Source organism: Leuresthes tenuis, unplaced genomic scaffold (assembly GCF_036924035.1).
Source record: "Leuresthes tenuis unplaced genomic scaffold, fLeuTen1.0.hap1 SCAF_10, whole genome shotgun sequence".
NCBI lineage: Eukaryota > Metazoa > Chordata > Actinopteri > Atheriniformes > Atherinopsidae > Leuresthes > Leuresthes tenuis.
In genome coordinates this window covers 22253190-22277451 of record NW_027325364.1, presented here as the reverse complement: position 1 = coordinate 22277451, position 24262 = coordinate 22253190, and the positions used below count along the sequence as shown (strand labels likewise).

The following is a 24262-nucleotide window of genomic DNA, read 5'->3' as shown; positions in this document are numbered from 1 at the left end:
CTGCTCCCTTAGGCTCAGTTGTATGTGTGTGTGTGTGTGTGTGTGTGTGTGTGTGTGTGTGTGTAACAGCTCTTCCACAAGGGTAGAAAATAAAGACAGATAATTGGCCTGAAAGAGTTAACTGGTGTCTGTTTCTATGAAAGAAAGCAAGTCTTAACATGTATGCGCTGCATAAAATAACACAGGTAACTTTGAGCTTCATTCCAAGCCACTAAAACACAAATAATATGTTTGCTTAATGTTTACATGTTTGTGGTCGTCTGACTATATTGTCTTAAATCTTTTCTCAGACTGAGATCATTTCAGTAAACGTTCTCCTAACAGAGGTGTCACCATGAGTAGGCTTCCTTTCTCCCTCTCATCTTTACTTCTGCGGGTTGCCCATGTTCATCTTCTACTGTCAGGAATATTCCAGGAATATTCCTCTCTGCCCTTCTTGCTACATTAAATAATTTGCAGTTTGCAGAAGGATGTGCAGATGTGAATTCCTGTCATATGCTGTTAGACTATTCAGCCTTTAGTTGCGTCATTCTCTGCAGGTTCTAGTCAAAACCTGGAATCACTGGATGGAAATCTGTTGTATGAAAAGTGATTTTTGCCTACGAGATGATGTTTGACCTGTCAGGGCAATACACCCCTTGTCTGCACAGCTTCACATTTATCTGTGTGGATGTGTGAGGGGGTATTGTCTGCGTGTATCTGTGTCCGATTCCAAGAGTACCGGAAAATAAAAGCAACAGAGATGATGGAGGTCAGAGCCCCCTTTCATGCTTACAATCATAGCAGAGGCCCCACTGGGCGTGTAAAGCTGAGCTGAGCATCTGTCTGTCTCTTCTCTCCTTTCCAGACCACACACACAAACACAGACAGGCTTAGATATAGACGTAACTACTCGTACAGGCATTCCCTTTCCCTACCTTGCCTCCCCGTCCACCTGGCCGTTTGATGATGCCTCACTCGCTCATGACAACGCATCGATTTTACTTCTAACCGCTGTGTAAGCCGTCCGCCTGGAGGAATCCATTAGGGCCAAACAGTTCTCATCCTCCTATTGAGTGACAGCCATGACAGCCCCCCAACCCCAATTGCCTCATTGCAACCTGACAGCTCTGCACTCAAACAGGCCTTTTTTCACAGCAGCTCTAATAGTTTAAAACGCTTACCATTACCCGGCACCGACACAAGGGGGCCAGAAAGTGGCCAGGAAGGGTGAGCAGCTGTTGGAGGTAAAGTGTTTTGGCAGGCCGGCTTCTGATCGCAGCCACAACTCCTACCGTCTCTTGCATGCCTGCATCCAATGTGTCCATTCCCTATTATTTTCTAACAGCAGGTATCTGGAAAGGCTCTCCAAATGGGAAATCCTTGATCTCTGCATCAACCTGCCCTTGCATTTTCAGTAGAAAACCAAGCAGGATAAAAACTACTATTCAGACCCTCCACCGCTGAGAGGTAAACCACTGACAGCTGTAACAGTGAGACGTTTATTCACCATTTTTGACCATGACCCCAAGGATCAGCTTACACCTTTGGCAAATTGCGCTTCCCAAGGCTACCGCATGAGATATGAATACTCTCTATGTGTTCAGCAAACTTATAGTTGTGCTTCTGGTAGAGTTTGAAGTGTGGAGTGTAATTTGTGAACGCATGTGTGATTGGTGCCAGCGTGACTGCCTTTATGCAGGAGGGCAAATGTTTGTGAGCTGAGCTAAGGTGGCCATTTTGCCACATTCAGAAGTTGTAACCAAGTTTTCAGGGTTCGGGGGGGGGGGGGGTGTCTCCCAGTAACTTGTCAGACTGGGAGGTGAGCGGCTATATTTTCCATATCAAATACATAAAAACTTTATAAATCCCGTCCCGAGTGCTGCATAAACGCTGTCAGCATGTGACGCCAAGGCTCCCTACGACGCATGTTCTCCATCTCCACAGCCACTCAAGAAGAAAAAGCATGACCTCACATAAAAATGACCCCAGGAGGAAATTCAAGTGTCAGACACATACAGAAATATGCCTGAAAAGAGGGGAAAAAGGAGGGGAGCAGTGAACAAGTACCCGGTGATTAATTAGCTAATAATTAAGTCACGGGGTAATATGCATTTTTCAATTAATTAAACCTTGCCTCGCTCCATAAATCAAGCAAAACTGTCATTGTTTCGCAAATTAAATATATACATTTCCAAGCAAAAATACTGTTGATTGCGGCACTGCAGGGCTCATCAGGGAGGGAGGGCATGACGTGTGTGTGGCAGGCATCGGTTCAAGCCAGTGCCCCGCGCCCTCCCCTCCAAAAAAAGAAGGAAAAAAAACAACCTTTGACAGGCCCACGAGTCAAAGGCGGCGCCAGAGGCCTTCTCCAGCTTTACTCCAAATCACACACGACCCGCTTTCTGCACGGAACATTGCGAAAGGGTGTGAATTGCATTCAGTTCCACTGAAATATTAATGTATCGCATTTTCTTCCTGTAGAAAAGATTTCATTTTATTTTATTTTTCCCCTTTTGCAGACACAGACTGTCATCGAATGATACACCGCCGTGCATCCAATAGGCTTGTTCAAGCAAAGTGACATAATATCTTTGCTTGCTTTCATAGCTCACAAAGGAAATTCATTACTTCACATCTGCAAACGCAGGAGCCAATAGATGCAATCATTATCCAAAATATATTGTTTGTCACCGATAGCAAATGACGACGTATTTTTCTTCCCAATGGTTCAGACGTTAATTTGCTGAAACATGATGTTGTAAAATGACACAAACAAAGATGCACTTGCACGCTCACACACACACACACACACACACACCCAAACATATAAATTCTAAGTGCCATGTGACACCCAGACGTGTAATGAACAATATGAACCACTGCCATCGTTATCCTACACAATGTATTTGTTATCACTGCTCCAATAATGAAGTGTCTGTTTGATGGTTAGTACAAAGTCCCATTGCTCAATTGCTTTTCATAGAATGGCATCAATATATCCATGTGCCTGGAAAACACACACACACACACACACACACACTTACATATAAGCAGACATGGAAACTTACAATTCAGATGCCGTTAATCAAAAAAAAAAAAACTTTAGAGCCAAGTACAGCTTTATGCAACACTCGTATCAAACTATGTTACCTTGCCCTTCTCCTTCTGTAACTGATCTGAAAAGAAAGAAAATTAAATCTTTATTACTACCTGTGCAAAAACAGACAAGAATCCAACGTGCTGGTGTTGACGACTGCGTGGATTTATTTCACATACTGGAGAATATTAGACTGCAATTCTCCGTTTATGCGGCGGACGCGATGCACTTTACTGCGGCCATTTAGCTGTGAATCCTAAATCCAAAAGGTGGCTACAAGTTGGAGCCTGAGCCAGAGATTTCCTGCTCTCTTTTTTTTATTTTTTATATGCGCCTAAGTTTTTTGAAGGAACTTGGTTTTGTCTTAACCATTTTGCCCTTGGCTAGCATACTAATATGGCCTTGGGTTGGAATAAATTAAAGCTCAGATTAGCAGGAAGGATGAAGAGGAGGTGTTATTTTTGGAAATTAGAATATTTGTTACATTATTAAAAGGGGGAACATCCTTTGATTCCTCTTGTCTTTTTCTTTTTTCCACCCCTTTCCTTCCTCACTGAGATAGTCCCCAAACTGCCTACCTGTGTAAAAACAGAAGTCTTCAGTGGACATGAACATGGCTTCAGGACATGTGTGTGCGTCTCTCTCCTGTAGCCTGGCATTGTGCTCGGCACGCCACACAAACTCTGAATTTACTGCCACAGCAAATTTCCTCCAACCCCTTTCCACCTCTCCCCCTCCCAAGCTGCCTCCTTCCTGATTCAATCAAATCTCTTTTGTCGATGGAATTAACGCATGTGTTATTAATAATGGATTGGCAGGTATATGCTTAAAAAAACAAGCAAACACCGTCCAGTGCTAATTCCATTTTTCTTTCTTTTTCTTCACATTGGAATAGAAGTACTTTTTAACAGAGCCCTCTCTAACAGGCTCCTTTTCATTTCTCTCGATCGGAGTGAACAGATCCAATCAGATTCAGGTGTTTTTCCACTCACGGACACTCTCAGCTGAGACAATAACAAACTGTTCCTTCATCTTGTTCCACTGGTCTACATGGTTGACCTATCAAGAAAGACAGAATAAAATGCTTCACTTCGCTAATGTTGTTTTCTTAAATGATTTTATGACAAGGGAGCAACAAGGCTGAAACAGGATTAGTCCACTGTGTCTGAAAGCATTTAGCTAAAAATTGACTGTGTACTGATTTTATTTTAATCACAACAGACCGTTTTAATTATTGCAGTAATTAGTAAAATATATGTGCCCGCTCACCTAATATTGATCTATATTGTCTGTACAGTTAGTGATGCAGAGGTCTGAGTATTGACTAACAGCCCCCCTACAACCACACACCCACACACACACACACACACACACACAGTCCCTTTGACTCCCCGCCCCACAGCCCTCTGCTAACCCCTCCGGGGCTTTGATATCTTTCCCTCTGTCTCTCCCTCTAACACACTGCTTCCCTCTTCTGCCTGCGGGTGCTTGTAGGGGTTGGTAGCAGGGTCACACAGCGTGTGTGTACGTGTGTGTGTGTGTGTGTGTGTGTGTTTGTGTTGGAGTGGGCTGTTTAGGCTGATGGGCCCTGAAGAGGACAGATGACCAGCAGAGCAGAAGAAACTGCAGAACTGAATAACTCCTCCATCCTTCCGTCACGTCAGGAGGAATTCAGTGCCGCGCGAGACACCCGGCCTAAGTGTTGTGACGCCTAATTACCACCAGCAGCAGCGGCGGCGGCGGCGGCGGCACCCAGCGGCACCCATGGCCGAGCGGCTCCTTCGGACGAATAGCCCTTTGTAGTCTCACTTAAAGAGGGCTGTGTGTCGGCTGTGAGTTGGGTTAAAAGGAGTGTGAGGTCCGTTTTAAATTTCTGCCGTACCCCCCCCCCCCCCCCCCCCCCCCCAATTCTCAATGGAGTCCCTCTTCTGACTCATCAAAACACGTCTCTTCCACTCCTTCTTTCCTTCCTTTGTTTTAATCTAGATTTTTCTCTTCTCTCCACTCAAAGTGTCACTTTGTCCTACTTTTTCCAGACAAGGCACCTTTAACGGCACCTCTGAAGACTCAGAGACTCAGAGGGCCTCTCTTCCCTGGAACAAGTGCCGCCGTGTGGGTGGTGTACAGATTTTTCATGTCACTGGCGCTCTTACCCAACATTTAGAGGGGATATCAACCCCCCCAAAAAAAACGTATTTTAAAAAATACAGTTCTTTTGCTCAATTTCCTGAAAATATAGACACCTTTTTGTCCGAAGACGACATGCACTATAGTGCAAAATCCATACAGTATGAGGCCTGAGTATTGTAAAGTGTAAATGGTCAGTGTGCATCATAGCTGAATGACGTGTTTTCTCGCTCTGAGGAACATTCCAGCAGAACCAGTCCTATGCCATTAGCTGTACAGCAAATACGATTTCACGGCATCCATTGAGTCCTTCACCAAGAATTTGTGTTGAGGCTTGAACCCGCGGAGCAGCAGGGCTATCACACTTTGGTCCATCTCATTTAGAGCTGGCATGGTTAACACAGTCTCCCTCACTCGCTCTCTCACACACACACACATAATCTCGTCCTGTGGGGAGGGGGCGCAGAAGCAGTGCGGGTGTTCTCTGGCACACTAATCGGCATGACAGAAATAAAATAAAGAGAGTTGGACTCCGTCAAAACATGTATGGCCCCTTAAACAGAGAGCTAATAAAAGAGCTAAAGCTGCTTGTCCTTTCTGCTGAGCCCGCCTGATCACACACCAACAGTCACATTATCTTAATTCAGGGGATTCTTTTAAGTGTCTCTTTAAACAACAGAGAGAACGCTGCTCGGGAAAGACAAATGAGTTTACCAGTTTTAGCAGGGGTAAGTGCCTAAATCCAGTGCCATCGATCCCTATCTGGGTTATTATGAGGCTACGAGCTGCCACTGGAGCTCGGTTAGTGGAAAAGGCTTAAAATATTACGGGCTCAAGAGGGAGGAGAAATGTGTTCCAAGCAAGCCACCTCGTCCTCTGCACTGGTCAATACCTGCAGGCGCCACAGGAAGGGCATTCGCACATGCAAACAGCCATAAGTGACAGTCCTGGCCACCCTCACATTGCTCACGCAGACGCATACATATTGGTAAAGGGATGCCTTCAGAACCAACAGATCGCCCCTCTGACTGCACAGGGAAAATTGATTTTTTTTTTTTTCAATTTCTCCTTTTTTTTGCCCCTATTTTTTTGCTTTTGCAGGGAGGTGCTTGGCAGGTTTTTTTTTTTTTTAACCTAACACTCTAACCTGTGTGTTAATGCACAAAGAGACATCATGTCCATTGATCCAGCGGTGCCGCCAGAGCATCTTTAAATGTCTGGGAGGGAAAAACACAAGGGGGCGGTGGGGGGGTTATGCCCTTTTTCACAATGAGCATTTAGCACCCTTTGCATCGTTATCACTTGATATGAAAAAATGAAATTAAAAAAAAAAAGAAAACATAGCTTTGATCGCATTACATCTAGTCTGGCTGAAACTTCTGAGAAATCCAGCGGTTCATATCGCAAGAAAACTCATTTAGATTCAGGAGAAAGTTTGGCAAAAACACACACACACACACCACCTGCAACACCGATAAGGACAAAGAAAGTATTCCAACCCTGCAGTGCAGCACATCCTGTCTCCTAATTATTGTTAAAAAAAAAAAACAAGATAAAATAATAAGGATTAATAATACATTAAACACAACCAGGAGAAAAAAAACCCAGCCATAAAACATATGTATTTTTAATATGAATATCACTGAATCAATACCCTCAATTAGCAACAGCAAGCAAATTGCCAAGTGAGGCGTAATTACTCGAAGGTCAGTAGGTATTATTCACAGTCACTTTAGTTTACCACATTAGAACGAGACAGTGCGTCGGGCTAAAATTATAATTCCATCCCCATATCTGTCCTTTTCTGATTTAGATGGATGAAGAATAATTAACTCCTAATTATTCAGATCACTTAAGGCACTTTCTGGATCCACAAAAGAGATGCAGTCGTGTCTGTCAGCCCACTTCAGCTGCTATCATTTAGAGCGATCCAACAACTTGACCAATGACAACGAGGGGGAAAAAAAAAACAAAAAAAGAAGGAGAAGACCAAAAAAAAAAACCTGATCCGGCTGTCTGTCTGTGTCCTCCACACCCCTCCCCGAAGCCCCTCCAGCTCCACCCGTTTCTACCTCAGAGGGTCTTAAGGAAGCACACTTCCTTTAAATTCACCCATATGCAAATTTCCAATGTGATTTGCATTTTAAAGTATTTAACTCCCCATATTTATTGGGCTCTGAGGCCTTGCTGATCATTGATTTATGTGCTTCCGGCAATCATATTTCCATATTTTGTGTGGTTTTTAACGACAGTAATAATTCAAATATGCAAAAAGTTGTTCTTTGAACGATATCTTTAATTATATCCGCAAAGCATCATTCCTTTTCGCTCCTTTTTTTTTTTTCCAGAGCTAAGATTGTCTTTGAAGAAAAAAAAAAAAAGGCTGAGGAGTCATAAATTAGACTGCGTGACGAGACGTTGACGGACAAAACTCCGGTCGGCTACCTTATGTGTGGGGGACACGTCTGAGCATGTTTTGCCCATCTCCAAAGCTACAAACAGACTCGAGGTGCTCCGCTGTACAGGGACCTGTGTGACCTTGTCCCCAGAGCCCTTTATTAATGCTGACATTCTTTCACCACACATCCAGTCTCAGATAGTGAGATTTGTCTCTGATGCTCAACCAAATACAAAAAAAAGGGAAAAAAAAAACAAAACACAAGACCTTCCCCCTCTGTTTTGCCGCTAACACACAAAGTTTCTCTGTCACCTCTCCTTATTAGAGCTGTCAGAGTCGCCGCGTGCTCTTATGAAAGCCGTCACCCTCCGGATGATTAAAAGTGGCGGGTTCCCACCACCGTTCGGCCTATCAGCAACACCAAGCAGCCATCAAATGTGTCCGCAGTCCTCCTTACCCGAGTTCCCTTTGTCACCTCGGCACGGTGCGGAAACTTTTTAGAGTAATTGCTCACACATACAAGAGCATGGGTGACTAATATATTAGATTAGTGGTGTTTGGTTGCAGTGGGGGTTGAGAGGGACGGTTGTTTCATTATCTTGTTCACTTGGTAGGGCTGCATAGTTAGTATGAAAATACAGAGCCTGCACATTAGAGCCATGGCCATAATGAGCTGTATATTAGTCCACAACGTACATTATTAGTCTTAGAATATCACATGTCAGGATTCTGCTAAATCTGAAGAGCATTCAGGTTTATATCAATACAGAAGCAACACACAACGTTTCATCGCATGTATCAAGGATGAGAAATATGCTTTACTGGACACACGGGAAAATAGAAGAGAAATGTAAAAAATAAAAAAAAAACAAGGAAATAAAATAAATGACTGGAACGAGAATGTCAAATCAGATCAGAAATCTAGTTTCAAAAATAACAACAGCAAACTAAAAGTAATTGTCTTCTTTAAATATCACATCTGAAACAAGAAATGACCAAAATGGCAAATTATCAAACAGGATACGCATTCTTAATTACGTTGGAGACCTACCAGAACTATCGGTTAAGCAGACCCTGATATTACTGTCATAATCTTTACTTTTTTCTTTCATGGCAAACGTTCGGGCGCGCTCGCCGATTTTTACAACGCTGTGGTTTTAAAAGGCGCGGAGATGTGCAGAGGCTGAGTTTGAAACAAGCCAAACACATTAACATGGAGGCCCTTAGAGGCTGCATCTCACCCCAGTGTTTAACTATCGCTGCTGAGTCGTACACTGGGTGCACGCAACATATGTTACAACCCCCACCGCCCCCTGAGACTCCCTGCCCCACCACCCTCCACTCAGCAATTAGGCTTTAAGCCTCACTTCAGATTTCTGCACAGTGGCTCTAAAAGTGATCACCACGGATCAGAGTTACTAAATCTAATTGATTTAATGCAATGCTTATGTTTATGACATCAACACTGACACACACACACACTCTCTCACGCAGATTTCCACTTGTAAGGAGCGTCCACAGGCTGCGGAGAACATTTCTGCTTTTAACCGAGATGGCGGAAAAGAGATTACGGAGGGGGAATGTTAAAAGCCAAACTGGTCATGTGACATTTGAATATGGATTTAATAAAAACCAGAAGCTGCATATCTCACACACGCACTAATACAGAAACCAGATCACATACACACACTTACAAGCCGCGGTCAAGGAGGTGTTTGAGAACTGATTCATTTTACAAACCGACTAAACCAAAAAAACTAAAATCGCTATTTAAACTCCTCCAACGTCTGCTGAAGGTCTGATAAATAAAATGAGGGTTTTTTTTGTTTTGAAGGTTTTCATTGCAAAACTCCCCGTAAAAGCAAATCAATTAGACTGCTGAAAATCTCTCATCGTGTGTAGCGGAGCTGTGAAACAGAGTGTAAAACTATTCTCTGTGCCTCTCCAGAAAGGTTATCGCGCTGTATCTTATTGCCTTTACCTGCTCCCATTCACTGTGAACATGCACTGATTTGAATAAGCGCCGCTCCAGAGGCTCTCTTATCAGATCCCAGACGGGTGTGCCAACACAGCAGTATCAGGTACACGCCATCTCTCCAACTCTCTCTCTGCCTCTCAAAAAAAGAAAGAAAAAGAAAAAAAAGGGGTGTTTGTTGCTTTCGGGATCTGTTGTCTGATAGCACAACCGGCGCTATAATCACATCCAGGCTGGATATGCAAAAGTGACCAAAAGAGGAGAGCAGTTAATCCTTCTCTTGAAATTATTTTCCTTTATCGCCTTCTTTCTTCTTTCTTTTTAATCTATTTGTTTTATTTTCTGCAACTGCAAACCTACAGACTCATTCATTTATTTCATGCGTAAAATGCAGGATGGAACGCACAGAATTTTTAAGTGGGACATTATTATTAGAAAAAAAAAAAAAGAAAAGAAAAAGAAAAAATCATTAAGTGGTACGATAAAAACAAATTGTAGCTCCTCTAATGTGCAACAATTACCCACCGAAGGCGTGATATTTTAAAGATTTCATTTCATTAATAGCTTGCATCGGGACTTTCTGCCGCACAACACACAGCCAAAGGAACACAATTCCCTAAAGATGAACTGGTTTCCAGTTTCGTGTTGTTGTTAGCTTTTGCTCCGAGAGGAGAAAACACCAGCTCGGGAAGGCGTCAGTCGGTAAGGTTAGCGAGCATGGTAGCAACATGACCTCAGAAAATGTATCCTCCTCGGGTAGGTTAAACACACACACACACACACACACACACACACACTCGCTCGCAAACAAACACGCACTGAGGCCACGCTCATTTCCCCAGTCCTCTTAACAGGCTAACCTGCTCTCTTCATTAGGGGTGCTGTGGGGACTTATCACTGTGTAGTCTTTGTCCTTGCTGTAATTGCCCTCTCGGCATGTCAGCCCACACCCATCCACCCACCACCACCACCATCATCACAGCAGCCCCACACCCAGCAAGCAAGGCAGCCAGCCCAGCATCAGCTCCCTCGTGACAGGGCTGGTGAGACGGCGGTGCGTGGAGCCTCTCCTGAGACCTGCTGATCGGCCCCTGAGGTCCGCAGTTATAGAGAGGCTTGTCCTAGTTAAAGCAGCACCGGCAGGGACACCCCGTCTGCCCTAAAACAAGCCCAGCCTCCAGCTTAGCTCATTTAATACTGCTCTAACATTCAGTGGAAGTCTATCATCTCAAAGAAAACATTGTGTGAAGAATGTTTTTACTTTTACTTTTACTTTAGTGGACAGTCAGGCCGGCTCACACCTTCAGGGTATCCACACATTTTTATACTTGCGGACGTTGGTTGTAATTCTAAACCAGCCAACTCCGTCTTTAACAAACTTTCTCTTCATTATCCGACTTCCATCAGTTCAAGCATGAACATTAACCTACGCAGTTATACCAAATACATATTCCAGTGCCATCTTATTCAACAATAATAAAACGTAAAATAGGACAAATGTTAGAACATATATATATATATTTTTTTAAACTTATAGATCTTTCAACAGAACAAACAGAATATCAACTGTAATTCATCTGTGCAATAGATCCACACGTACCACACAGCAGGCAGGCTCAAACTGCAAATGATTCCGTGTCTGCTGGTTTCTAGCAAGTTGAATGGCGCCATCTAATGTTCAATAAAAAGACCACAAGTCACACAAGCGCCCCTTTCTCTCAGCTCTGAACCGAACTCAAAGAAACAAGCCGGTTACCCGGCTCTGCTTGAAGTTGGTGAGCCCAAGTGATCAGATTTTGCTGGTGGGGGCAGGCTTTAGAATGACCATAAAAGAGTGGAGAGTGAACTGGCTAATGTGAAATTTAACTGTAATAGACAACAAGTTATCGGTGTTGCAGCATAATCCTGACCTGTTTGTTTTGCTGAATAAACAGAATAAATTAATAAATGCTTCTTCTTTGCGCGATGTGTTCCTCCTCATCACGCTCAGATTTTCTTCTCTTTTTTTCGTGCCTTCCTGTGGGGGTAATCGATGTGTCAGCGTTTTCACGGCTGGCTGCAGGGGTTCAGACCTACATATCAGCCTGGAGGGGCTCAGTGGAGCTGAGGTTAAAGTAGTGTTGTGTCGGAAACAACGGGGTCACATACTTTTGTGCCTACGTGTCTTCTCATTTTGGCTACAAGGCTGACACTTGCGGATGCCTGACTGGACGGCACTCCCCCTTTTCACGGTCATTAGACAAAATATTTTACCCCATCTGCCCCTGTTGGAAAGGCTCAGGACAACCTGGTGGCAACTGTGCTGATAAGAAGATCCAAGTGGCAGCCACAGAGGCTGAACTAACCTCTGCCGCCACCAGGGCCACCAAAGATGCACCAAATAGCAAGACATAAAGGAGACCCGAAGCGCAGTGTAACGTTTTAATAACTCAGTCGCGCCACATCTGAAATGCAAACACATTAAAGTGGACACAGTGAACCTCTCATTAAGCACAAAGCAGTGTAAACATCATCCGGCCCACCCTCCACACTTGAACGAACATGCAAAGACCCCAGTGCCTTTCTCCTACCCTGCATCCATCCAACGGATGCCGCCAACAAGCCGAGGGAGGGGTTTTTTTAGCGGGGGTGTTTTATGCGTCCCGCAGGGCTCGGAGACGGTGAGATGTGGCTACGGCACACAGAGGATCCCTGTCAAGGACACAGTCAGCATCACTCACGCTGCCGTTATTTGTTCATATTTAAAGCTTGAGAGGCGCAGGGGTTACCTGAGGGACCGTGGCTACACACGCAGAGGTGGACGGGTGATTTCAGAGTCCGACGGGTGTCCCGAGCGCTAAAGGACTCGCAATGCAGACGAGGAGGAGGGGGGAGTGACAGAGGGCTTTATATGTCAGCCCGGTGATACCGGCGTTTTTATGGTCAAATATTTTTCCTCTTGTCAGAACTGGATAAGAAATCACCATAAGGTTGGAGAGCATGAATACTGCCCTTGAGGGCCGTCTGCTGCTGCTCCTGTTTATGGGTGACTAGCAATCAGCCACCAATTCAGGACCCGCAACCCTTCATCCATCCTCGCCAGCCATCAATCAATTAAACCGGCAGTTGGGAGGAGGGGAATCGGCAAGGTGTGTTAATACAATAGCCCGTTAAGGTTGATGTAATTTCATCACTAATGTCAGCCATTCATCACGGCTTATTATCTGTTTCGCATAGGCGATGGTCAATATCACTTCATAAATGTGAGAATCATGGGGATCTTGTGATATTAAGCCCAAAGGATGCCACCGAATGATGGGCTACAGAGCATTAGGGCCAAATTTAACAAGTAAACCTGCTCCAACACATAAACTTTAGAGTGAGTGATTATACAGCAGGAACACAGACGCTTCAGTAGATCTGCAACAGAACAAAATCCTCTATGTTTGAAAATATATTCTCTCTGGATGGTCTTATTAGTTTAAAAAGGACAATCAAAACAAACCCCACTGCGGATTCTCGCTGACCAGTGTGGGAGCCAAAAACATGAACATAGAGACACCGATAAATGCCTAAATGCCAACGTAGTATGAACAGGCTTCAACAGCAGCGAAGCCAAGTTAAGTGTGTACGTGGATGGTGGCGTGTAGGCGGAGGCCCTGTCCGCTGGTGTGCCTGGGCTGAGCATGTGTGGGCCAGAATGCATGTGATACAGAAAGTGAGAGCAGTATTTGGCGTAGCAATCCATACGAGGGCTCGAATCACCAACATAGTGTTTTGGACGAGAGCCGCTGACAGCTGAGAGTTTGTGCTAACGTTTCATAACTTTAAATGTCACCATTTTCTGGGCCAAAATATTTCAAAACTTCAGACGACTCAGTGCCTCTCAAAGACTTTCATCAAAGTAAGGGTGGAAGCAGGCAAAGCTGAGATAGCAGGACAAAGGAGATTGGTAAATCTATTATTTCTCATTTCTCAGCTGTATTTAAGTCCTCTTAGAGTGTTTTGTAACTTTAAAACTACACTTTACGAGTGATCTTTTGATGTATTCTCTCTGGTGTGCTGAGAGAGTTTTGGCCCCTTAAAAAAGCTTACTGCTGGCTTCTGAAGCTCGCCGGGACACCATTTATGGTACTGAGCTCCACAAATTAACCTGATTTGACTTAACAATCATAATTATACTGTATGGACAATTATTTGGGATTTGGGCAAGCTGTTTCAATAGACTTAAGGGCTTTCCTCAGACAGGCTGCACAGTGTTGATTCATTCTACAATAACTACACTGTGTAATCAAAAAAACTACATGAATATCCATCATATCCATTGGACAGCACAAACTGGCTGACATCCAGCTCTAAGCAGAAGGCCAATACCTGCCCTGTGTACCGGTCTACAGCTACTAACAGCTTCAGTCAGACACAAAGAGCGTCCCTTCCACCCAAGCCAACATTTCCCCAGCACTCCCAGCAGGTACATCAGCTCAATTATGATGATGGCAGTGACTGATTGCATTTTACCTCTCCCATGTTGCCCAAATAAGTGTGACCATCAGAATAAGAGCGATGGAAGCGGAGAGGGAGAGGTAAAAAGAGAAAGAGACAGAGACCGCGATAGCGGCGTCATCCGCGGTGAGCTACAAGCATCCCAGATGCCAGTCTCTGGGCCGGTATCAAACATCTCGGTGGCAGACTCGGCATGAAAATAATCTATACCTACAGGAAGTCAATTAAAAAGTGCCAGGGGAGATTAAGAGCAGCGTGACAGCTTTTCGTCAGGCCGCGGGTTTGTCTGGGAGAACCAGCGTGTCGCATGTCTTCTGTGTGAGTGGAAGGTAAAGTGGGTGCGTGTTGGTAGCAAAGACAAGTTGGAAAGCAGGCGGTGGCGGCGGCAGCAGCGGGAGGAGACCGCTGCCGAACAGTCTTAAAAGCCCTCACATGAATATTAAAAAGGCTCTTGGCGGCCGGCAGCTCCGCCACAAGTTTGTAAACCAGCGTAATGTGTCTGTTTGTGCTGAGAAAGAGCTCAGTCTGGATATCAATTAAATCAACCGTTGTCAGTCTGATGGCCCTTTCAATGGAGGGACAGCCCATTCCCCTCTACACATCAGCTCAGCTTTGTGTCAACCATCCATCTCTCATCCTCCCCTCCACTTCCTCCTCTTCCTCCGGTTGCCATCTTTATCAGCCTTGACGCACTCTCCCTCTCTCGATGTCTCTCCTCTCCTTCGCTCTCTCCCTCTCTGTCTCTCAAGCAGCCGGTAACTGAAAGCACAAATTACTCTCCCCTCCACCTTTAACTCCCACTAAATCTTTCCCCTTTTCCACTTTGCTGAGCCGGGATATTTTATTCCTCCATCAAATATGCATCCCATTAATTAAGTTAAATTACTCCTGACTGCCAAATATCCCCTGCCCCGATGGGTGTCAACACAGAAATGCATGACTGTGAACCTGCAATGACACGGCCCCAACACTTAAACATGAGTTACAGCCTTTTCCAGCTCCATCCATGGGCAGATTACCAGACACTTTGGGCTGCAGGAATTAAGCGCCGTTTGCTCCTTCCCCCCCTCCGCCCAGCTTTTTAATAAGAGCACAATGGATGACACTCGCACTTCTGACAATGAGAGGACTGATATTTTAATTACACCCTTTTTCTCATCTGCCTTCCTCTTCATCTTTTAATTGCTGTTGTTAATCACTCATTAACTCCTCGCTCTTTATTTTCTTTCTTCCTACCATATACCTATGACATGATTAGCTCTATAGAATGATGAGTTCAGCGAGATTTTCTTAAATTATTCCACTACCTCACGGCACAAAGTTGGCCCTTCTTTTGTCCTGGTCGGAGGACTCGGGTTTGTGAGGCCAAAAGAAGTGAACATTATCAGAAAAGAAGCTACGAACATAACCTCCAAACTTAGCAGTCCTCAGTAGTTTGTATAACTCACCACCATAAGCTTATGTGCTGTGTTGGCTCCCTGCTTTAACTAGTGATCTTGCCTTTTAATGTCTGTTTGTTTTGCCTGGTCTTTGATTAAGGGGAAATGGTTTGATTATGGAGCCCCAGGGCTGCTGTTGTGGGCACACAAAAGGATATAAGATTGTTATTAAAGCCTAATGGGACTGATGTGCTGACAGCGATATCTCTCTTTGTCTCTTGAGCTCAGAGATGGTGAGTAGGGTCCTATTCAAATTCTTCAAAATCATCCTTTCACCAACATGAGGCTTAAGTACTCGTGCTGTGTAATTTGAAACACAAATTTAATAACATTCCTCTCTGCTCAGAGTTAGTCCTCACAGCACAAAGCCAACTAATGAAGCCATATGTTTGTTGTCATGTCTTCACATGGCTGAAGATCAAATAAAGTCTGATGGGTTCAGCTTTCACGCCAAGGATAAAAATGTAAAATATTGCACACTGGACGGTGGATTTGTATTGATGCATCCGTGCTGTCTGAATTTTTTCCCCCTTCTCTTTAGCCTTGCTCTGTGTGTACAAGTGTGCCTGCGTCAGAGTGCGTTTCTATTGCAAAAAACATTCATTTTACAAACATCGGCCCAAGGCTACTAAACACATCCAATCCATTATGCTGCGCTTTATCGTGTTATGGGGGGTAACGGGCTGTAAAGCTGTCTCGGTCATAAAGAGCGATCGCAGAGAGCCAAGTCCAACCAGAACGCAGAGCTCTCCGAGCCATACGCAGTCCTCGTTATCATCAGAGCAGCTCCGTCACATACTTAACCTTTCCAGACCAGCCTTTCTGCATTATTTTCCAAATGACCTTTAGCGTTACTTATTTCATTTCCGATAATGGCACACTAAATTTTGTTAAATGCATTAGAGCAGAATGTGTTTATTTTGGTGAAGGGGGTCCACGCTGACTGACAAGGACCATGTTCCCAGACTGAGACTCCAAGGCAGTAAACATTAATACATCTTCCTGATGGGAATAAGTACCAGGCGCTGTGTCAGATGAGCAGGAATTATGAGGGAAGGATCAAGTGAGTAGGAAGGAACGTATGTAGAACTCGGCTGTTTTTCTTTTCCATATAGACGTTCGGGGATCCATGGGCGGGCACAACTCAAAGGTCAAAATCAGTTCACTAACTTTTTTGGAAGCACTTTCGACATAGAAAGATATTTTATGCCATTAAGGAGACATATTATGCCCTTTTTACAAGTTTACACAACTTCCTGAGGTCTTAATAAAACGTCCAAGCTTTGGTTAAAATACTACAGAAAAACAGCTCATGAGCTCCATTTTCCACCAGGACTTTCCACCTTTATTCACAATGGATCCATCCCTCTTTTCTGCCTCTTTTGGGACTGTAGTACTCACCCTCCGAGCACATTATTACCATAAGACGGCGCATACAGTAAATAGCTTGAGAACCAACACACACAGTGAACCCAGCTCAGACTGCCTCCCAACAAATTGACAAAAACAAAAAAAAATACTTGATTGCCAATTCCTCTCTCAAAATCTTCATTTTCCCCTTTTCTGCATCTCAGCCACGGACAGCTGGTACTGATCAATCTAGCTGTACTGATCCAGGTTGTAAAAACACCACAACACAGAAGACAGCAGCTGGCTGGTAGGTTTATATTCCAGTCAAATCTCACGTAGTAACTCCTGCTTCACACGTCCACCCCATAAACCCCGTCACTTCTTTCATTTGTGTTTGTTCTGTAAAGATCGATGTGAAGAACTGTTGCTCACATCAGCTACTTTTCACCAAAGTTAACAAGTTGTTGCAGCCATGGCAGCCGCCTATGGTGCAATAAATGACAAGCGAGAAATCGAAATTTCCAACTTGGAAAAAGATTAAAAAAAAAAAAGGTGACAAAGACATGAAGAAACATTATTATCTAACGAAATAAACGAAACAACGGCTGCTGTTGTGAACAACAAAGCAAAAGATGGAGGATAAGGTTTAAAAAAAAAAAAAAAGAGATTTCTCACTGCTGAAGGATGGCGAATGCACCGTGACTTGAACTTGAAGTCGAGTGAAGATAAAGACGGCTGGATGTTACTACTCTGAGCTGGGAGTGCCGTGTAGAAATGCACTGCAGATGCAAACAACATTTTGAGGCTCCTCAAAAAGGAGAAATTTCTTCTCAGTGATTTCTTATCGTCTTACAAAAGAACTTGAAGGCCCGATAAACGTACCAATGAACGAGACGAGGAAAAGGCTTTCTGTTTATGATTCAGAGTTCCTGCTGAAGCATCTCGCCAACATGTCAAAATCATTTAGGGCACACTGAGTTTCGAAAAAGGCCAACGGTAACACAAATGCACAGCTATTCCTGAGCTGCGGTATCACAACAACACGATCGCTCAGCAGCCTGCGAGGAGCAGTTTGTTTCCCAGCTCTGCTGTTTGAGCGGAGGGGGTGGGGTGAAGGGATCTTAGCAAAATCGCTAATGTACATGATGATTAAGTGTAACTCAAACACCGAGTGTGTTGTTCATAGGCTTGACAGGCAGTAATTTGGTGTATTATATTCTGCGGTTTTAATTGCACGCCACCAACGTGTCCCTCTGACACGTTATGAAGCGATGATGTACAATTATTTCGGGGCGGCGGGAGATCAGTGGAGTGACATTATAATCATCCTCATAGGGATCCCTCTCTTCATCTGCAACAACTATTAATGTTTAAATGGGAAGGAGGAAGGAAAAAAAAAAAAAAAAACATAAAAATAGTTCTCAGGGAGTTCTAACCAGAATCTGTTTGAGGATTATAGAGAATCACGTCAGGGGAGAAGGAGAGGGGTGTGGAGAGACAATGGAGGGGCTGAGTTAAGTGACGGCTTTCTCTGGATAAGCAGCGAGCTAAGATGCTCCTCCACTGTCACTGCCAGGCCTCACGCTACTCATACAGGCCCGGGCATTAAGGCACATTACAGCGGATGAGCCACGCAGGGCGGAACTGATGGGCTATTCTGGGAACAGGCCAGACAATCTCACAAGACAGGGGGGGGACATAAAAACCCTGACATGAGCCAGCCCCATCCTGTTAACAGTCAAATCGCACACAAAACACCCAACATGAACTCACGACTATATATACTCTAACACCAAGTCAAGAAAGCTAAAAGCAAGGGAGCGGAAAACACAATGCAGCCTTCTGTAAAAGCAAAAAAAAAAAAAAAAAAAACTTTAGGGTTTTGCAAACTTTGTTGAAAAGCTTTGTTTAAATTTCTCAAGCGACACTTGGAAAGGGGCAGCTCGTGACCCATAATCATAAACGGCAGTTCGCAGGAGAACAATCCGTGTCCACGATAGAGTTAATACTTCTAAGGCCAAAGCCGAGATATTAAACCAATGCCTCAAAGCATTTAGACTGTTTATCCATAATTTAACACCTACAACAGCACTGGATGTCCATTGCATCTTTGGGGAGGACAAGCGAGCGGGAGGCTGGAAATGCTGAATCCACGGCCTTTCTGTTTGATGATGGAGGAGAGGAAGAGGAGGCTCATTAAGTAGCCAAGCCCCACTGTGGACAAAACACACCAGGAGGAAATTCAAGAATCTGCCATCTATTTTTTTCTAACCAATTAAATATGAGAAATCTTATCTTGCATGCTAACAGCCAATTTGTGTTTTTCCGCTGTTTTTACACTTCAAGAGTTCTTCATAGGCAAATTAAGACAAATAAGTTAGTTCTAAAATAAGGAAAAAGATGAGCAGATAGATAAGTGGGACTGCAGACAAACAGATGTGGAAGAAGGAAAAGAAAAAGATGTGAGACGGAGGCCAATAAAGAGGTGGGAGAAGTGAGGGAGATACTGACCAACACATTCAGGTCTGATTGGCAGCACGGTCAAGGGTTCCAATCTGTCCTGGCCTGAGCATTTGCATTTGTTAATTAAATGCCAAAACAATATGATCTTTAACTATCAACAACTCCCCCCCCCGGCTCCTGAAAAGGAGAGCAGCAGCGGTGAGCTGAAGCTAAAGTGAGGTGGACAGCCGAGGTGCAGCACACCCATTCACTCAGAGAGTCAGAGGTGAGGTTATCTCCCAGTCTGAACGTTTAACAAAGAAGACACGGCAATCGATGGCAGCGAGGAGAGATCTCTTTTTCTTTGTTTGTTTTGTTTTATTTTCAGTTTAGAGTTTTTTTTTGTTTTTTTTAAATGGGGGGGTGCACACAAACAAACAATGGCCCCGATGTTCGACCAAGATGTCATATTGCAAATAAAAAAAAGAAGAAAAACAGAACCCAAACACAGTGCTGTTTTAATTGACGTGATAAAGTGTGATTGTGCATAAAAATCCCCCGAAACATTATTTCGCTGAAGTGAAATGCAGCCAAGTCATTAGCATCAACAAGAGAATGCAGAGCGTAATTGCACTATAATCTCACTTTTCTAGGTCACCCCAAAACCAAACGGGTAATAACATTACACATTATACCTGAAGCGTGGCCATCCATTAGCAACATGCTTTAGATTCAGATAAAGGACATATCAAACGTGAAAAGTTTGGGAAAAGGGAGCAGTTTATGTGTATGTATGGCTCTGTCCTTAATGAGGGTCTTTCTGGGGGTTTCTTTGTGTTTGCTGCTCTTTAGTCAGGAGGAGGGATGGTCTGGTGATCACTCAGTCCTGAAAGCGCACACAGGGCCGATTTGTCAGCGGTGGCTGGCACTGGCAGCACGCAGCCGCTACACCCGCATGATTTGTGAAACCAGCGGCTGTATTTAGTAGTCCCATTTAAAAGCATATTGGAAAACTGCTCCAACCGCATGTGTGTGAGTGTTTGGGCGGGGGGGGGGGGGTGGTGGTGAGTGTAAAGCTACACGCTCGGTCAAAGCCCAACATATGCAGCACTTGGGGGTTTGGGCTCGGGGAGGTTTTGAAACGTGAACTTTTCCTCTCATTACAGGAGAAGCTCGGTTTAAAGCCAAGCCCGTTCGCTCCTTGCGTTATATGTTTGAGAACATCAGCAAATAAAAACAGCTTTAGAAGAACAAGATCGGCCTGCGACTGAACTAAACGGAACACTTTCCACAGAAATACGCAGAGGGGGGATCTAATAACTCTAAATGTGTCTTTGTATTTGGGAATGAGGAAATCTGCACCTGCAGAGGCGGAAAAAAAAAGCTCAAAGTTCCATAATTCCCCTTTCTGTATGTTAAACAGCTTAACACGTTTGTTTGAACACGGCGTGGCAGTGAGGAGGTCTATCACGGGAACGAAAAGAGCTGAGCACAACATATGGTCAACATGTAGGGGGTACAAGGTAGTGCCATAACCGTATTCTTGCACTACTGGGTATTTATAGCCTTACGGTTAGCTACATAAGCTTCCAATTAGGGATATTTGCACAGCTGAAAAGATGAGAAAGACTAAATAAACTCCTTCACCTTATGTCTTGAGAACAGCTGACTAGGAGTAATGCATTTCTACTTTCAAGGGAGACCAGCCAGAAATTCAGAGCATAAATGCATTTTTGGGGGTTATTTTTGGACCGCTGCGAGTATCAAATGCCTTCAAATTGATTGTTTTATTGCCTCAATAAACATTAGCATATATGCTGTACAAAAGCTCTTGAGCCACCCCACATTTCCTTCCATTTTGCTTCCAAGCAGCCTGACTTTCTTGTGGTCTTTTAAAGTGCTCTTGAACACCAGTTCTCCAGGCCTCATGAAAGATCTTTCAAAGTCTCTCTTTGGATGTCGGCTGCCTTTTTTTTTCTCCCCCCCCACTCATTTTCAGTCTAGTCCTTGTACCAGTTTCAGAGGAATGTTTTATTCTTGGTTGTTAAGCTACTTAACATGGACATATGAATCATTTAAGCATAAAAAAGACACTTTATTCAAGGGATGAACTAGTGTTGCCTGTGGCAAAGACAGACTACTTCTTCCTCTTAAATGCCAAGGATAACACAGTTCGATAGGAATAAAATGATACTTTGCAACAACCAGCTGACTCCTAGAGAGCAATTAACTTGAAAGCTCGGCATATCTCAGCATAGTGTACCATGTGTCCTTAAGGAATTTGAGGAAACTGGACAAGTGGAGGACAGAAGGAGTGACAGGTCGGAACATCTACAGCAGATGAACAGTATCTGAAAATGCCGTCCTTATGAAACAGTGAAATATCCAGCAAAGACATGACACCGGACCCGAGAGATGCATCTGGTCCTTTAGCTGATCCATATACGCTTCATCAGAAACGATCTCCGTGAAGGGTGGCTGTCAAGAAGCTATTAAGGAAGGGAAACAGGGAGAAAAGGCTGAGCTATGCCAAATGACACAAGAAGTGGACCTTAAAATCAGTGGCAACAGGTCTTGTGGAGGGATGAATCCTCCCCAGAGCCCGGACATCAACATTACTGAAGACTTCTTAAAGAAGTGACAGAAAGCTCATCTAAGAGGGTTCAGGCTATTATGAAGAATAAAGGTGATCATACCAAATCTTGACTTTCAGGCTCATTAAAATTGTTCAAACTCTGCTTTTGTATTTCATATGTTGAATTTCCATTTCTGTTTGACCACGTTTCAATAATTTGCTGCACGTTTCTCATTTTTCTAAGTAATCTATAAAGCAATGTTAGGGTGACAGGTGTCAAGACTTTTGCACAACATTGTAAATCCTACAGATTTTCACATACGATGTTTTAACTCGTGAAATGTTTTGCCCTTTATCGTTGGAAATCACAAACCTATCCCCCTTCTCTTTATGTGGACGGGCAGGGTTGAACTGGCTTGAATTTTGAATTAGCCTGAGACTAATGCAATTTAAAGTGAACCTTACAACGGATAATTAGCTGATCACTCTTCGTGGGAGGAACACAGCAAGCACTGGCCATCACGGCAAGATTTCCCTTTCAATTTCAGGTCTCAACAAAAAATGGTATCAGCTGCTCTGAAAAACAGCTTCTCCCAAACTTTTTTGACACATTTTTCCCCAAAAACGTACGACACTTCTCCTCTAAAAACCTGTTTATCCAAAACTTACCTCACTGATTCTAAGCTGCCTTTCAGTAAAGGATAGAAAGTACCAAACTTTACCTTCGTCTCTGAGGGGAAAGTCTTTGTTTGACTCATTGATCAATCAATTTTGTTACCCTCTGAGGAGTGTGGTCCTCTTAAAGTGCTTTAAGAGTGACTTGGACGTCTGTAACTCACCCACAGATGTCGCATTTGTACTCCCGCATGCCGAGGTGTCTCTTCACGTGGTTCCTGGCGTCTCCCAGCTGAGCAGTGGCAAAGTTACAGATCTTACACATGAAGGGCTTAGATCCTGCAAAACCAAACAAATGCAACAATGACATGTGCGAAAGGACAATTAAAAGAAAACGCACCTGTACAGCTCTTATTATCTTACATGCAATTCCAATACCGGGTAATAAAAGATTCTTATTAGTCTTGCGCTAAGACCTCAGAAACAGATGCCCCTACTTCAGTCCCCATAAAAACTAGTCACACTTCAAGTGCGAAGCGGCTCTTCTTTCACTCTATCTATCCTTGTCACTCTCCTTCATCTCTTACCTACTCTTCCTTTGCCTGTGGATGCGTAAATTGGATTCCAAAGGTCAGGGCGAATACGTAAATCAATTCTGCGCGCGCTCACTACCTCCCATTCCATCATTAAAGCACTAATCACTCTGGCGGGCTTCACAGGGAGGTTTCCTCCTAATTATTGTCATTAATAAGTCCAGAGGGCGGGGTAGCATTTGAGAGAGTGGCACAGCCTCACTTTGCTATCCATCACGTAAGAGCAGAGCAGTGAGGGCGGATGCATGTGCTATCTGTGTGATGCATGAACAGCCACCAGCTCAAGTTAAAGGAGGGGTGCACAACAAGAACGAGTCAGCTCTGTACAATATTACTTTTACGCCCAATGAATCAAACTTCTATCACTCTGCTGTATTTGAATCACTTCACTGAACTAACAGTGAGGATTTGCAGTGGTACCAATACAGGTCCAGCAGGAGCAACTCAATGCAGCTAAGAGCAGCACACCTTTCTTGTCTGAGATCCAGCTCGATGTATTGAATTGTGTTTCAGTCGTGTCTTTTTCTTTCCTTAGGTTTGCGTGCCACTGATTACAGGGTCATTCATTTTTGCTGTCTTCAGAAGAGTTCATCTTTGATTGTGTTGAAAAGATTACATTTGCCAACAAAGAGATAATGTAAATTAGAAAGCTGAAACATTGTGGGACTTGAAAAAAAGACAGCACCTAAGGGAGGCAGAGTCTCTATGAAGTAAAGAAAGGATGCAGAAATGCAGCCATCTTCTTTGGACCAAAGTCCATTTTAAAATTGGACGGAGGTAAAGTGGAAAACTGTTCTGTGGTCAGATGAATCAGAATTTGAAATTAGTTTTGGGAATCATGGCTGCCGCAGCCTCTGAACTAAAGAGGAGAGAGACTACCTGGCTTGTTATCAGTGCTCAGTTCAAAAGCTTGTATATCTGACGGTATGGGGGTGTATTAGTGCCTATGGAACTGGAGACTTGTACATCTGTAAAGGTGCCGTTAACGCTGAAAGGTATATAAAGGTTTCAGAGTATGCTCCCATCTAGACGCAGTCTTTCATGAGGAAGGCCTCAATAAAGGCAGCACGCTGCATCTCTTACTTTGTAGTAGAAGACTCCAGGTGCTGGACTGGACCTTCACCAACTGAATATATTTGTTGTGTCATGAAAAGCAAAAATACAACCAAGAAGACTCGGGACTGCTG

The 24262-nt window shown here is 43.9% G+C and overlaps 1 protein-coding gene across 1 annotated transcript in view; it reads right to left on the bottom strand.

Moving 5' to 3' along the window:
* The window catches only part of znf407 (zinc finger protein 407), a 139912-nt gene that overhangs the window by 103701 nt on the left and 11949 nt on the right, over window positions 1-24262 (bottom strand). Inside the window, exon 4 of the mRNA XM_072394749.1 lies at window positions 22707-22821. Coding sequence (XP_072250850.1) covers window positions 22707-22821 — 115 coding nt within the window. The remainder of the gene's footprint in view (window positions 1-22706; window positions 22822-24262) is intronic.